Source organism: Gigantopelta aegis, chromosome 6 (genome assembly GCF_016097555.1).
Source record: "Gigantopelta aegis isolate Gae_Host chromosome 6, Gae_host_genome, whole genome shotgun sequence".
NCBI lineage: Eukaryota > Metazoa > Mollusca > Gastropoda > Neomphalida > Peltospiridae > Gigantopelta > Gigantopelta aegis.
Window position 1 is genome coordinate 92402607 of NC_054704.1, and position 16562 is coordinate 92419168.

Below are 16562 nucleotides of genomic sequence, written 5' to 3' on the forward strand. Positions count from 1 at the left end.
TTTAATTTGACACAATTAAAGTTCTTTCCATTTTATTAATTTCTTTTGTTATAAATGCATGTTTGATGCACATTAAGCAAGGTTAAGACTGTTCAAGAATTGTGTCTTTGGCTACATGGGCAGTTTTCCCATGATAAGATGTGTCAGACATTTTAATTTGACACAATTAAAGTTCTTTCCATTTGATTAATTTCTTTTGTTATAAATGCATGTTTGATGCACATTAAGCAAGGTTAAGACTGTTCAAGAATTGTGTCTTTGGCTACATGGGCAGTTTTCCCATGATAAGGTGTGTCAGACATTTTAATCTGATACAATTAAAGTTATTTCCATTTTATGGATATCTTTTATTTTGAATGCATGTTTGATTCACATTAAGCAAGATTTGTGCTTGTTAAAACTTTTCAAAGGACACAATACAAACACAACATTACAATTGTTTAGTTTTTTTTAATTTATGTAGTTATCATATTTAAAACCAAAAGTCTTTGTCTAAAACCATCCACTTTTTAAAAAACACAACACAAAGTTAAAACTTGACATTTTGTCTGTATAATACAGACTTTGTCAAGAGTATAATATTAAAATATTGTGTATTATTAAAGTAAAATATAGGTTGATGGTTAGAGCACTTGCTTGTGGTGTAGTAGGGTGTGGAACCAATATTCCTTTGAGAGAACCCATTGTTATCTCCTATTAAAACCAGAGCCACACAACTGATATATGAATATTTTATGAGGTGTGAATAAACAAAATATATTCCTTTCTTTTTTCCCGTCTAAAAGAAAAAAATTCTAATGTTGGACAAAGCCACTTACAAAAGATATTAGTCCCTGAGTTGAATTAGCTGTCAAATAAACCAGCTAAACTGCCATTTGTTAATGGTTCCCCAGGTAAAGAATCCCACCGTTAACAAGGTAATTGGCACAACCCCTCAATAAATTCACCTCCGTTTACAACCTGTTCCCCTTCAGCTCCATATGTGTGCTGAGTTATGGCCCCTTTCCAACATGGAAGATATGAGATTGATTGCTTTTGTGGAAAATTTTACTTTGGGAGTCGGTGTTTGAATCAGGATTGGTTTTTTAAACATTTATTTGCTTTTATGTTTATATTCACTTAAGTTTCAAGCATGCTGTCCTGGGCACACACTGTATTTATCTAAGCTGTCAGTCCAGGACAGGGTTTAATGGTTAGTTAGTTGGTTAATGAGAAAGAAGTCAATGCAGCTGTTTAAATTAATTATAACTACATTTATTAAAAACCATTTGAAAAAGATCAATATAAATTACCATCATGTCATTGGATGCAGTTCTTTTCAAAACATATGTATCAAAGTGATACATCCCACTACAGGCAATAATATGTCCCACTAGACAATGATACGTCACATTAAGCAGTGATGCATCCCACTATAGGCAATAATATGTCCCACTAGACAATGATATGTCCCACTAGGCAGTGATACATCCCACTATAGGCAATAATATGTCCCACTAGGCAGTGATACCTCCCACTATAGGCAATAATACATCCCACTATAGGCAATAATATGTCCCACTAGGCAGTGATACGTCCCACTAGGCAGTGATACATCCCACTAGGTAGTGATACATCCCACTAGGCAGTGATACGTCCCACTAGGCAGTGATAAGTCCCACTAGGCAGTGATACATCCCACTAGGCAGTAATACTTCCATCTAGGCAGAGATGCATCCCACTAGGCAGTGATATGCCCATCTAGGCAGTGATACATCCCACTAGGCAGTGATACATCCCACTAGGCAGTGATACATCCCACTAGGCAGTGATACGTCCCACTAGGCAGTGATACATCCCACTAGGCAGTGATACGTCCCACTAGGCAATGATACAATCCACTAGGCAGTGATACGTCCCACTAGGCAGTGATACGTCCCACTGCAGGTTTTGATGACATCACTATCATTTAACCTCATTGGCTTTGAACAAGTACATTGTTGTCTCCATGTCTTATAAAAATTTCACCAATTAAAATATGATTACATGTATTGAGTAATAAATTAAGATAGGATATAAAAGCTATGAATATGGATATAAAAGATACAAATCAGGTTTATGTCACTCTTGTAATAATTTTCATTTATCATGTCACTCACTAAAGCTTATGACATTATCTTAATACAAAATATAACTCATTAATATCTAAAAAAAAATATATTTTAGGTCAAATGTTGTTAGGTTGGGTTTTTGTGGGTTTTAAAACTATTTTCTCTAATAAATAATCATCATACACTCACATAAAACAAAGCTGTTAACATGGCACAATTCAAACCTTTTTCATTGGTTAGCAGACCTTTTTCTTAATACATTTATTCTTCATAATTTATTTTCAAACGAAAAACAAAGAAACTTGATTTCATATTTAGCAGACACTTCAGAAATATTATTTGATATACATATAGATGTTGTAAGCTGTTCTCTGCCAAACAGATTTAACTTTGGATGAACATTTAGCTGACATCTTATATTAATGTGCAAATAGCATAATTTGCTTTCTGCCAAATAGATTTACATCAATCTAGTAATGACCGTTCTCTATTGATCTGCTTCTTAAGTGGCATATTTCAGATGACACAGGTAACTGATGCTATCATCCGACTCTAGTTTATGGACACATCTCCTGTGATAAGCACATTAATAATGGAATACAGATTTCTATGACACAGGCTCTAGGTTCATAATGGTGTGATACATTTGGTTATTAATTTAAGTGCCAGTCCATTGTCATGCAGTTAAAAGAGTGCTTTGTTTTAAAGAGATTAGTATGATGTTGATACTATTCTCTTGGCAAATAGTTAGATGCATGTTTCTTTCTTCTTGTTTTAAATTAAGATTAGCTGAATGAACTAATTAGACTGACATAGAGTTAAGAGAATTGTTTTAAAAAGAAGAAAAAAGAACACAGATTATTACTTTTAAAAAAAAACACCAAGGAAAAAACAAAGCACAGATCATTACTGGTATGCCATAATAAAAATATAACATTAATTTTGCAGTCCGTGAACAAATAAAAAAAGCGTTTTCTTAAAATAACCTTTTATATTTGTGTATTAAACTGATAATAATCCGTCAAATTTAGAATTATCAAATTATTCATACATCTATCGGTGTATTTGCCCATGTACATGTTCCATGCATTTGAAGACTATAATTGAAAACACAGGTAGTGAACGAGACACTAGCATCTGTTCATAGTCAAACCACCCTCATCTAATGTCCGGCTGTTTGCACAAAACCAACATGACCGGTCCGTACAGACCTATTGCCTGGCATCAATTTGCAGCCCAACAACTTTCATCAAATGTCCTGTTGTTTGCACAACTCCAAGATGGTGGTCATTCAGTGAACTGTGATCTTTCAGTTGTGTGCCTTGCACCAAATCAGGAAAAGCCGGTCCATCTTAATGCATTGTGCCCATTTACACAGCAAGTGGGCCAACTCTTTGATGTAATGTAAGCACTGGCAGAGACCAATCAACCGACAAAATATATGTACACTTATTAACCTGTTTTTATAGCCATGAATTTCAGGGATAGCTCTGCCAGTCACCAAAGTCACCAATTTCTGCAAATTTTAAAAACAATTGGCAAAGTTTATATTCATTTGACAAAAAATATTTAATGTAAACATTGATATTTTAAAATAAATAAAGTGGCTTTTTGCAATTTTTAAAGTAAGATAATTTGGTGAAATTTTTTGCTCTCCCAGAGCCAGCCCGGAATTTAAGTTGTCATTAGATAGTGTTTTCAAGACAGTAACCGTGATATTTTCTTGAAGACACATACATATATATATATATAATATTTTTTAAAATGTTCTGTACCTAATAGCCATGCAACATAGGCTTTTTTCATAATATATTTTGCTGTGACAGTATATATATATATATATTAGATATATAAATCATAGCTGTTACTACAACATTTCAAAAAATATATTTCAGCTAAAACCCCAAGAATTCCTTTTTGGTTTTGATAAAATTCAGTTTGCAACTCATAAAAACATTCTGTTACATATAGTCTGGATGCCACTTAAGACTTCTATGCCAAAAATGTTCCAAATACAACCATATTTTCAGACAAGTTTTTGATATTAATCTCTCAAACACGAGCCGAGACCATGAAACTTTGGGGACCACCTTGAATCTATATCAGTCAAAGAGCCTAAAAGCTTTTTTTTTCTTTTTTTCACTCTTCAGTATATGGAAGTCATTCTTGTTTTCAACACGCCCAAAGTTTACGTGGATTTACATCTTGCCGTTATGGCATTTGTCCGGTCTAATGTATCGGGTGACTTTAGTAAGGGATGTTGTCTGTATCAGCAAGCCATGGCCACATCAAAGAGAAGGTCTGCTAGATTGAAGGTATCAATCAAACAGTTGCGAGTCATTTCTTCAGTACAGGTGCCATCTGAACTTTTCTGTCTTCAGTGGTAGAGAGCTTTGCCAATTTGCTGCATTCCTCGTGTATACGTATATATATATACGAGTGTGAGGTTTTTCTATCTGTAATGCCTGCCAGGTGATCGGGACACATAATGAAGTCAACAGCCAAATTATCAAAGCCGTTTGGGATGGCCTGAATTGAAATAAATAATTTATGAACGAGGTGATCGTGTTAGTAATAGGAATATATTGCAGTGATTGATGATAATGATAATTCATTTTTGTGCCTCTGTGTGTGTGGCAGACATGCAGCCAACAATAAGGTTTAAGTATAAAAACATGGGTTTGTGTTAGGGAGAAAATCCACATCCACCATATTGACTAATTTAAGACATGAAAATTCTCTGGATTTCCCCCCAGAATTCCATATTTTAACACTATCTGAAAATTGTTTCTATCCATGTTCTTTGATGAAGAGCTCGGTAATTGCCCTTTTTTATGACCAGCAAAGTATAAGTCAGCAAAGTTTTCCTGATTTAGTTTTTTTTCTTACTGTGGTATGTCATTTTGATTCCTGTTACTATTATCCAGAACAGCAGCATGGGATCCATTGCATGCATTAAAGTAAAGTAAAGTTTGTTTTATTTAATGACGCCACTAGAGCACATTGATTTGTTTATGTTATCATCGGCTATTGGACGTCAAACATATGGTAATTTTGACACTGTTTTTTTTAAAGGAAACCCGCTGTCGCCACATAGGCTACTCTTTTATGACAGGCAGCAAGGGATCTTTTATTTGCACTTCCCACAGGCAGGATAGCACAAACCATGGCCTTTGTTGAACCAGTTATGGATCACTGGTCGGTGCAAGTGGTTTACACCTACCCATTGAGCCTTGCGGAGCACTCACTCAGGGTTTGGAGTCGGTATCTGGATTAAAAATTTCATGCCTCGACTGGGATCCGAACCCAGTACCTACCAGCCTGTAGACCGATGGCTAACCACGATGCCACCGAGGCCGGTGCATGCATTATGTCTTACAGTTAGTTTTTACTAAATCATTCCCTTGTCAAATCCTGGTTTGCCCCTGATAAAAAGCAAAAAAAACCCCAACAACCCCAAAAACGAAAAAAAGAAAGAAAAAAACCCCAGGAAAAAAGTAAAATAACTTAAACAGTGAAACATCCAATAGCTGACGATTAATTAATCAATGTTCTCTAGTGGTATTGTTAAAACAAAAACAAACCATGAAAGTTTTTAAAAACTGAATTCAGGTATTTTGAGCAATATTTTTCAGCCATCAAAACGGTATTTGCTGAATGTACAAAAGCACTATAAAGGTATTTGCTGAATGTACAAAAGCACTATAAAGGTATTTGCTGAATGTACAAAAGCACTATAAAGGTATTTGCTGAATGTACAAAAGCACTATAGAGGTATTTGCTGAATGTACAAAAGCACTATAAAGGTATTTGCTGAATGTACAAAAGCACTATAAAGGTATTTGCTGAATGTACAAAAGCACTATAAAGGTATTTGCTGAATGTACTAAGGCAATATAAAGGTGTAGAAAGCAGTAGTATAATGTTCATGTATATGTTTTTGTAAACTGAATCATATTTTTATTATCAGTTAATTCTTTTAGATTTATGGTAAAATAAAATCACTGGTTCGTTGCTGCTGTTCTCTGAATAGTATATAGTGCACATTGAAGATTTTATGCAGCTTGTCATACTATAACATGTATTTATGTATATACTCAGCAGATTATTTGATTAGGATATTTATAGATGCTCATTCATTTCCTTCTTTAATGTTTTGTTTACTGTTTCACATTAACAGGTATAAACAGAAATACTGATAGTACTAGACAACTGAAGTTTGTCATACATCCATGACTAAATACTGATAGTACTAGACAACTGAAGTTTGTCATACATCCATGACTAAATACTGATAGTACTAGACAACTGAAGTTTGTCATACATCCATGACTAAATACTGATAGTACTAGACAACTGAAGTTTGTCATACATCCATGACTAAATACTGATAGTACTAGACAACTGAAGTTTGTCATACATCCATGACTAAATATTGTAGGGGTTTTCTTTCAAAGTTTAAAATATCCATCCTGTCAGTACAATGTTAGCTGAAACATCTATGGCTGAAATATCCATCCTGTCAGTACAATGTTAGCTGAAACATCTATGGCTGAAATATTCATCCTGTCAGTACAATGTTAGCTGAAACATCTATGGCTGAAATATCCATCCTGTCAGTACAATGTTAGCTGAAACATCTATGGCTGAAATGTCCATCCACTATTAAAAGACTAAAACATATTTTGTATATATATATATATATGGGCAATTCCACGGTTACTCACGCTACATTTTTACCATACTAATTCTTTTGATTTGCTCAGAATTAATAATTATACATTCAACACTTATTTTCTTTATTACATTTTATTAGTTAAATAATCAGTGTATATTATTAAAAAAAAGAAAAAAGAAATATGATGATTAGTTTTCATACTGTGAATGTGTAAACATTGGTTACTCATGTTACAAAAAAAGGACATGAAAACATTTAAAATCCAAATTCGACGTGGGCACCACATGAAAACAACCAATTCTAAATTAGTGCCTTTTTTTTTCTTTTTTCTTTTTTTAATCCCACTGCCCCCTTTCCTTTCTCTCCTTTGCATTCCATCTCATTTCATATTATATATAATAGGCCTATTGAAACAAATCATTCAAACCAAACTCTTTGGTGACAGAAGAGAACTGGAAAAGACAGCTCATTCATTTTACAGACTGGACTACTGGTGTTACTTGTGAAAGAAAAAGATTTTTTTAAATTTTTTAATTAGATTTTAAAATGAGTCGTATGTATTGTGTATTTGCAGATGGAACGGGGTACGTCCAGCTGGACGTGGCGATGAAGAATGTCACAAAGTACAAGGGTCAGAGTGTGCGCCTGCGGTGCGAGATCACCGGCAGTCCGCTACCCACCTACACATGGTTTAAAAACGACGCACCCATCACCAGCGACGACGAGAGTGGGAGATTCAACGTGAAGAGTGTCGCCTGGGGATCCAAGTAAATCAGACTATTCATTTCTGCTTGATTTTGTGCCACCCAAAAACTGTTACTGTTCTTTTATTGTCTCACGTTTACAGTATTAGAGAGATGTAGGTATTACTTTTACCAATGGTAACAGTGACACTGGCATCAACTTTTGCGTCAAAGTTTAATGTTACAGTTTCGCATTTAGATCGGTTTCTCATAAACTACAAGTCCTAGGTCATTAAAACTTTGTTTATGGTTGTACCTATGGATGTGCACCCAAAACATTTATGAAAGGTGAGACATTTAATTCTTGTTCAAAAGTCCAGGTTTTTCAGTTTTTTTGTGTATGTTTTTTGTCCAGTGTTATTTTCATCCCTTATTTAAAAGGGGTTGGATGTAGTCCAGTGGTAAAGCACTCACTTGATGTGTGATCAGTCTAGGATCGATCCCCATTAGTAGGCCCATTGGGATATTTCTCAGTCCAGCCAGTTCTCCACAACTGATGTAACAAACACCATGGTATGTACTATCCTGTCTGTGTATTAGTGCATATAAAAGATCCCTTGCTACTAATTGAAAATAATTAATTAAAAAAGAGTACTTGCTAGCAGAAAGTTTCTTTTCCCTTATACATGATTCAGTCATTTTGACATGTTGGATTACCAGTTGTTAACCAGTATACTCAGGGTGTTATTGCAAAAGCAGCAAGTTTCTTTTTTCTTATACATGATTCAGTCATTTTGACATGTTGGATTACCAGTTGTTAACCAGTATACTCAGGGTGTTATTGCAAAAGCAGCAAGTTTCTTTTTTCTTATACATGATTCAGTCATTTTGACATGTTGGATTACCAGTTGTTAACCAGTATACTCAGGGTGTTATTGCAAAAGCAGCAAGTTTCTTTTTTCTTATACATGATTCAGTCATTTTGGTTTGTCAAATTGCCAGTTATTAACCAGTAAGCTCATGGTGTTACTTAACAGACATTCTTCCAACACTAAGATTCTGAAGATGATTTTTCTCTTATCAGAAGTAGCTAAAGCATTACATATATCAGGAACATATCCTAGCAGAGTAAATCAGAAACAAATTGCACATTATCTTTGTGAGATGTGTAAGACTTTCCGGTACGTTCTGCACATGGCCCTCTTCCATTAACCAAAGCAAACACTTTGTGAAGCAATTGCCTTGTGTTCTTCAGTGGAGAATGCTCAGTCTTATGGCAAAAGACTTAATTTCTGATAATAGCCTATTAGTGGCTTGTTTGTGAATTTCTTGTAAAGTTAGAAAGCTTTGCTGGTCCCATACAGTAAATAAAATCAAGATGGCTGTCAGTCTGCAGACAGATAAATAGTTTTTGGTAAATTGGATCCCATGTGGTGTTCCAGTGATTTTTTTTATCGTTTGTTTGGCCTGGGTTCTAATCAGAACAAAGGATGCATGTTGAGAATGGTAATGAGATTTTGTTTTGGTAAAAAAAAAAATAAAAAAAAAATAGTATTAAATTTTATATTTTTGTTTTGAAAAACTATGAAAAAAAAAAACAAGCCAAATAAACATTGATAATTAAAACAAAAATTCAGTAATAATTAATTTATTTGGATAATGGCACAGTTGAATGTGTGGATGGGTGGTTTAGTGGGTAGGTTTACGGGTGGATGGGTGGTCTGGATGGATGGATGGATGGATGGATAACCTTTGTGGATGGATGGGTATTTCAGGTTTGGGTGGGTGGATAGATGGATGAATAGAATGAAGGAATTGAATGGTTAGATGAACAAATGAACAGGACAGATCAAGGGTTATTCTGAATGTTAAGAGAAAATATACAAGTTTCAACAAAATGCCATACATAGAAGTTACTTACAATTACCAGATTAATTTTCTTGTGTACTACTTTGCAAATAAAGAAAACATAAAATATCATCTTCCAAAAAACATTCAGTGAACTTTCGTTAGAAACTATCTTTAGAAACTATCTTTATTTTTTATTTTTGAAGGTTTATATTAAATTCATGCTAGAAAAACGTTAGGATTTATGAGATGTACTTTTGATACAAATGATAATAAAACAAAATAAAATGATGTTATAAATAACCATGATATTTAAGTATATGTGCAAGTAATGAAGATATGGTTGATAGGTTTTCATCCTAGCTTTCAGAAGAAAAAGAAAACAAAAAATAACAAAACAAAAACCCAAACAAGAACTTAAAAAAAACCTACCAGAACTTAATAATAACAAGTAATAAAATATCTTATTCTTAATTTCATCCTTCATATAAATTTATGTCTGTGGAACCATTCAGCATTTATCTGATTCTTCCCTTCACAGACCTCAAAACCAACAACATCACTGCCATCAGACAGACCACTTACATTTTACTTATCCTGTTAATAGCTTGCTTCTCTTGGAAATTTACCTCAGCAATAACACTGCTGACCACTTTGTAAAGACTATGAATTGTTTGTGATTGCTCTCTTGTCAGCAAGGTCTGAGTTGAGGAGGGTAACTCTACCAGATGTTGGTACAGGGTATAATTACATGCTGCACACATGGCCCAGCTATACCTGCGGCAATTAGCCCCAGGTAGGAGAGAACCTGGTAAAAAATAACTTGCTTTTTTCCTGTTTACTTTGCTACAAGATCAGCTCCTCATAAATTGTCAGAAATTAATGCTTGTTGGCAGGAATTGTTTAGTCTGTTTATTTGGAGAGATAGCTCTAAGATGAGCTGCAAGTTATTCTTTATGGATGTTTTAAAAGAAGAAGAATTAGTTCCAAGATCTAAGCTGTAGTTATACGATGTTGAAACATTGGTTCTTGTTAACCTGTTAACCCTCTAGATTTTCTGTTAATGTACTGTTTGTTCTATTTAGATCTAAGCTGTAGTTATACCATGTTGAAACATTGGTTCTTGTTAACCCGTTAACCCTCTAGGTGTTCTGTTAATGTACTGTTTGTTCTATTTGAGATCAGCTGTTCCAGAGTTGTTAGTGAGGTATAAAGGGTGATGAAAACGATCTGGACTCAGTGATATAGTTGTTAATCCTCTGGCTCTAAGGTTGTTATATACTACTCAAAAGAATTTATGGGTCAAAAATTTATAACCAAATAAGTTTCAGAGTGTATTAGATTGATGATGTAAACTACACCAAATTTTTTAAGTATTGTTCCATATTTACAAAAAACCACAAATAAATGTCACTGTATACAAGAAAGTCACATGACATGCTGTCAAAGTTGAAGGTTGTCAAACATGGATTTTACACATTAGAACATTCGTTTAATAGTGTGTAAATCCACCCCTGGCGCGAATACACTCGACACATCGTTGCCTCATGCTGTTGATCAGATGTCTGAAGAACTCTTGGGGAATGGCCTGCCACTCTGCCATAAGAAGTTGACCCAGATCATGAAGGTTGGCCGGAGAGGCATGGTTATCCCGAACTCTCCTGCCTAATTCGTCCCAGGCGTACTCTATTGGGGCCAAGTCAGGCGAATATGCTGGCCAATCCATCCTGGCGATACCTTGTTGTCTGAGAAAGTCCGTTACCACCCTGGCGCGGTGGGGTCTGGCATTGTCATCCTGCAGAACTGCCCCGCCGCCAATCTGTTGAAGGCCTGGGAGAACCAACGGCCGGATAATCTCATTCAGATAGCGGATTCCATTCAGATTGCCATCCACCACATAGAAGGGGGTCCTGTGGTGGATAGAGATGCCGCCCCACACCATGACGCTGCCACCACCGAACCGGTGACGTCTAACGTTAACGTCAGCGAAGCGCTCCCCAGGGCGTCTGTAGACACGAACCCGACCGTCGTTGAACTGGAGACTAAACCTGGACTCATCAGTGAACATCACTCGACCCCACTGAACACGTTGCCACCGCAGATGAAGCGTGCACCAGTGACGTCTGGTCATTCTGTGACGTGGTAGGAGTGGTGGTCGAACAGCCTGGCGACGGCAGCATAGATTATTGGCTCTCAGACGATTGCGTATGGTTTGATCAGACACTCGAGTTCCAGTCGCAGTCCGCAGATTGTCACGTAATCGGCGTGCAGTGGTTGTGCGTTGACGTAGAGCCATATTGGTGATGTAGCGGTCCTCTCTATTTGTAGTGCTTCGGGGTCTTCCCGAACGTGGACGATTTCGAATAGAATTCGTTGCTTGGTACCGTTGCCACAGTCGGCCAACGACACTCAGACTAACACCAAGTCTCAGAGCAACATTTCTTTGCGTATTGCCATCCTGAAGCCAAGCAATAGCCCTTCCTCGATCTTCGATAGTCAGTTGAAGTCGTACCATTATCGAATTTGGAGTGTGCACCGTACACGAACGCAAGCTCCAATTATACGGAAATTCAGCATTGGGAACATGGAATACACGTGCAAAGCGTGCAAATGAAGCGCTTTGTGAAAAAGCAAGTTATGGGCACTTAGCAGACCTTTCGCTTTCGCCCTAATTTACGTGCAAATGTAAGCATGTTTTTCGCCATTAGAACTAGTCGACAGTGTCAATGACAGTGGATTTTAATTCATTTATGGGTTGCTTAGACCCACTTTCGTCAAAATGGAACAATACCATGCGTGACATTATGGTCTAGCTAATATAATTGACATTCAGAAAATAATGTCGAAAATATCGTCTGACCCTTAAATTCTTTTGAGTAGTATATTATGGGTTCCTTTCCCACTACAGGTTACAATTGGTTTTTTTAAATTCATCATTATTTTCTCTGTTTTTCTTTTACTACTAAAAAAAAATCCTGTTTTCTAGAACTATGACAAAAGAAATTTGTTTTGTTTAACAACACCACTAGATCACATTGATTAATTAATCATTAGCTATTGGATGTCAAACATTTGGTAATTCTGACTCATAGTCAACAGAATGTTTTATTTAATGACGTACTCAATACATTTTTTTAATAGTTATATGGCATTAGAAATATGGTTAAGGACCACACAGATATTGAGAGAGGAAACCCGCTGTCACCACTTCATGTTCTACTCTTTTTGACTTGGAGTAAGGGATCTTTTATATGCACCATCCCACATACAGGACAATACATTATCGCAGCCTTTGATGTACCAGTCGTGGTGCACTGGCTGGAGCAAGAAATAACCCAATAGGCCCACCGACGGGGATCGATCCCAAACTGACCACGCATCTAGCGAGTGCTTTACCACTGGGCAGAACTATGACAGATGTTTGTCTGTGATTTTGTGTCCATCCATGCCATACTTAATGTATATACTTCATCAATATTTAGCTGTGATGATGAAAATATTCTGGAATATTATTTTTGAAACATTATTTTTAAAATTTATTTTAACAAATATTTTATTGTCCAAGAATTTCAATTTTTATAATATCAGTGAAACAAAGAAAATTGACTGAGTGGATGCCAGTGTTGTATGGTACACTTCTTAAAGTGCCTCATATTCTTTACAACCATCAGGTTAAGCCAATGTACAAAATAGTGTACATCTGTTAGCAGTTGGCTTTTCAGTGGCAGCTTCTATGTCACTTTATGCTTATTGCTGCATCCACTTGTCTTCCAAGAGGAGCGAGATTTATGGGAAGCCAATTAACTGAATGACTTTGAAATGACTCTATTTGCTGTAATACAAGAACATCTATTAAGTTATTAAACCGACTGGTTACCGTGAAATGGTTCCCCTCATAAGGTCACGCTCACGTTTAACAGTATAAAAAACACTCTTTTCAGTTATTAATTTATTACCAGTTGTTATATGTGTTCTGCTGTTCCAGTTCAGTAAAAATGTAAGTTATCTTTCCCTGCTGAATGTGGTTATCTCCCCATTGTTGTTTGCAAAACCGGTTCCTTGTGTAGACAGATGCCATAACAAGTTTCATTTTTAAATTCTGTAGACCAAATTTGCTATTTTACCCAATGTCAGTGAGTGAGAGAGGAAGGAGAGACAGACAGACAGACAGACAGAGAGAGAGAGAGAGAGAGAGAGACAGAGACAGAGACAGACAGACAGACAGACAGACACACAGACACACAGACAGACAGACACACAGACACACACAGACACACAGAGACACAGAGACAGACAGAGACCCAGACCCAAAAATCCTACACATAAATATTCAACATCTGAAATATTCTTCTGCTTATTACAGTAATAGATCACGTCAGCCACGTCTAGCCGCTTTTAAAAATAACATTTTAAAAGTATATGAAGAATGTGACGTTTTGAAAGGTGTGGATGGGCCAGATCATTTCAGTTAGAGATAAAGTATGTTTTTATCAGGGCTCATAAATTGAAAACCGATTTACAGGTGATAAGTCACTTAGTGGTCCGTGCCTGGGTGTTTACATCAGAGTTATGATTCCCCAGATTAACAGTTTTGTCTTGCACTCTAAAAATATTTATCATTTCAAGTTTTATGTGCTATAGTCAGTAGGTTTACATCTTGCATGACACTATCCAGAGAATGATGATAGCTTCGGTTTTTTAATTTTTATTACCAGTAAACCATTGCTCATAGGGTGGTCTTGTGTCTAAAATAGATAGTTGTTATAGTGATTGGACTCCATGTGCAAGATATGGAATTAATATTACACATAGTTTCATATTTTTATGGATACAGTTGCATGTATATGTTGTTGTTTTCCTGCAGAAATACGGATAAAAATATATTTTGTTACATTTTTAATAAAATCTTGACATTATTATTTATAAAATTTCATTCCACACTGATCAAGCACTGATCATATGTGGGCATAATCTAACAGACTTGTATGTTGAAATTTTTATTTTTATTTATATGTTTTAAGATAGTTCTGATATTTTATTACCACAGAGGTTAATAAACCATCAGGGCCCGTGCTTATAAAACTTGAAGTCTAGACTTGAATAAAGTCCAGACTTTAACGTAATATTATTTGAATGGCGTTGCCATGACATTAAAATCTGGACTTTATCAGAGTCCAGACTTCAAGGTTTATAAGCACAGGGCCTGATTTAAGTCTGGTACGTGTTAGGTTCATATCAGTACACCAGCCTTTCTCCCACTAACCAAGAACCTCAGTTCCAAACAAGTTAGGTTCATATTTTAGCACATCAGCCTCTCTCACACTAACCAATATAACCTCTGTTCTGAATATGTTGGGTTCACCACAGTACTCCATCCTTTCTTCCACTAACCAATAACCTGTTCTAAACATGTACGGTTCATCTCAGTACACCAGCCTTCCTTGCACTAACCAGTAACCTCTGTTCTGAACATGCTAGGTTCATCTCAGTACACCAGTCTTTCTCGCACTAACCAAGAACCTCAGTGCCAAACAAGTTAGGTTCATATTTTAGCACACCAGCCTCTCTCACACTAACCAATATAACCTCTGTTCTGAATATGTTGGGTTCATCACAGTACACCAGCCTTTCTTGCACTAACCAATAACCTCTGTTCTCAACATGTAAGGTTCATCTCTGTACACCAGTCTTTCTCACACTAACCAATAACCTCTTTTGTGAACATGTTGGGTTCACCACAATACACCAGCCTTTCTTGCACTAACTAATAACCTCTATTCTGAACATGCTAGGTTCATCTCAGTGCACCAGCCTCTCTCACACTAACCACTAACCTCTGTTGTGAACATGCTAGGTTCATCTCAGTACACCAGTCTAGGTTCATATCTTGGTACCAGTCCCAATGTCAACCTTCAAAACATATTACATTATTGCAGTGTTACTTTTCAACTTTTGTTTCTTTTCTTCTTTCTTTTTTTCTTTCTTTTTTTTTCTTTTTTTTTTGAAAATAAAGGTTTGTTATGTTTTCATCAGATAAGCTTACCTTTGGAGAATAATAATTTAACTGAATGCATAACTCTGCCAGCCAGTTTAAGACACCAATATAGAGAGTGACATGGTGGCAGTACAGGGGAGACAATCCAGAGATAACAAGTGATAATGTTAGATCCCATTTCTTCACTGATTTAGCTTGGGTTTCCTATTAGGAGACAAACAGTCTGCTCATAGACAGCCGGAATGATATATGGTAGATACAGAATCTTAATAAGATAATAACTCTCTATAAAGTCTTAATAACACTGTGAATTCACCCACGGTTCTGATTAGTACAAACTTGGTGAACTTGTGATGAGTTACTCCCCTTTGTCAACCATACAAAAGTCTGCACGGAGTCAGTTTGCATGATGTACTAGTATGGTTGATGTGGAATATTTAATAAGATATGATGTCTGTATAAATATTATTATAGCACAGTAAGTTTATTGATTAGTAGTAAATGATGAACAACACAGGCTAGCACTTACCATGAACTTTGATAAGTTAGTCATCAAGCATTGGTAAAGTCTAAGGTTCATTGGCAGTGTTCTAGGTGCTCAGCAGCAGATCTCTAAACTGTCTGTCCAGGACAAAATTAAAATTAATAAAAAGGGTTTTCCAATGAAACCAGTGCCCCATTACAAGTGTATCAAAGATTGTGGCATGTGCTGTCCTGTCTGTGAAAAATACATATAAAAGCTTGCTTGCTGCTAATGTAAAAATGTGCCGGGTTATCTGTGAAGACAGTATTAGAATTGCAAAACGTTTGACATCAAATAACCAAAGATAAATCAACATGCTCTAGTAGTGTTGTTAAACAAAACAAACTTCAACTTTTAATAAGTTACTATGAGAAGAAACACGCTGGTCCCATATGAGCTATTCCTTCCAGTTAGAAGTAGACAAGATAATAATGTGTTGCCACATGGGATATACTTTTACTAGTTAGCAGTAAGAGCTCTTTTACTTTGAAAAAATAATAATAATGATTTAAGAATTTGCTTAGGACCACAAATTAATTTGTGTGTTATTCTATGCTGTTTGTTTATTTATTTAAATTTAATTTGTTTTTAAAAATAGCTGACCACCAAAAGATCTCAAACTCATTTTCATTCTAGAATTTAAATTCTATATATAAAAAAAAATTCTCGTAAAGAATGAATATGCCATGTTTCAGACATCCTCCTGGGTTTCCACGTGTTGCATGCCATGTGGTTTGTTTATCAA

At 35.8% G+C, this 16562-nt stretch overlaps 1 protein-coding gene across 2 annotated transcripts in view; it reads left to right on the plus strand.

Moving 5' to 3' along the window:
* Positions 1–16562, plus strand: part of LOC121376457 (tyrosine-protein kinase transmembrane receptor Ror-like) — a 354346-nt gene that overhangs the window by 300571 nt on the left and 37213 nt on the right. For both annotated transcript variants that reach the window (XM_041504330.1, XM_041504331.1), the window contains one exon: positions 7343–7535. In XM_041504330.1, coding sequence (XP_041360264.1) covers positions 7343–7535 — 193 coding nt within the window. The remainder of the gene's footprint in view (positions 1–7342; positions 7536–16562) is intronic.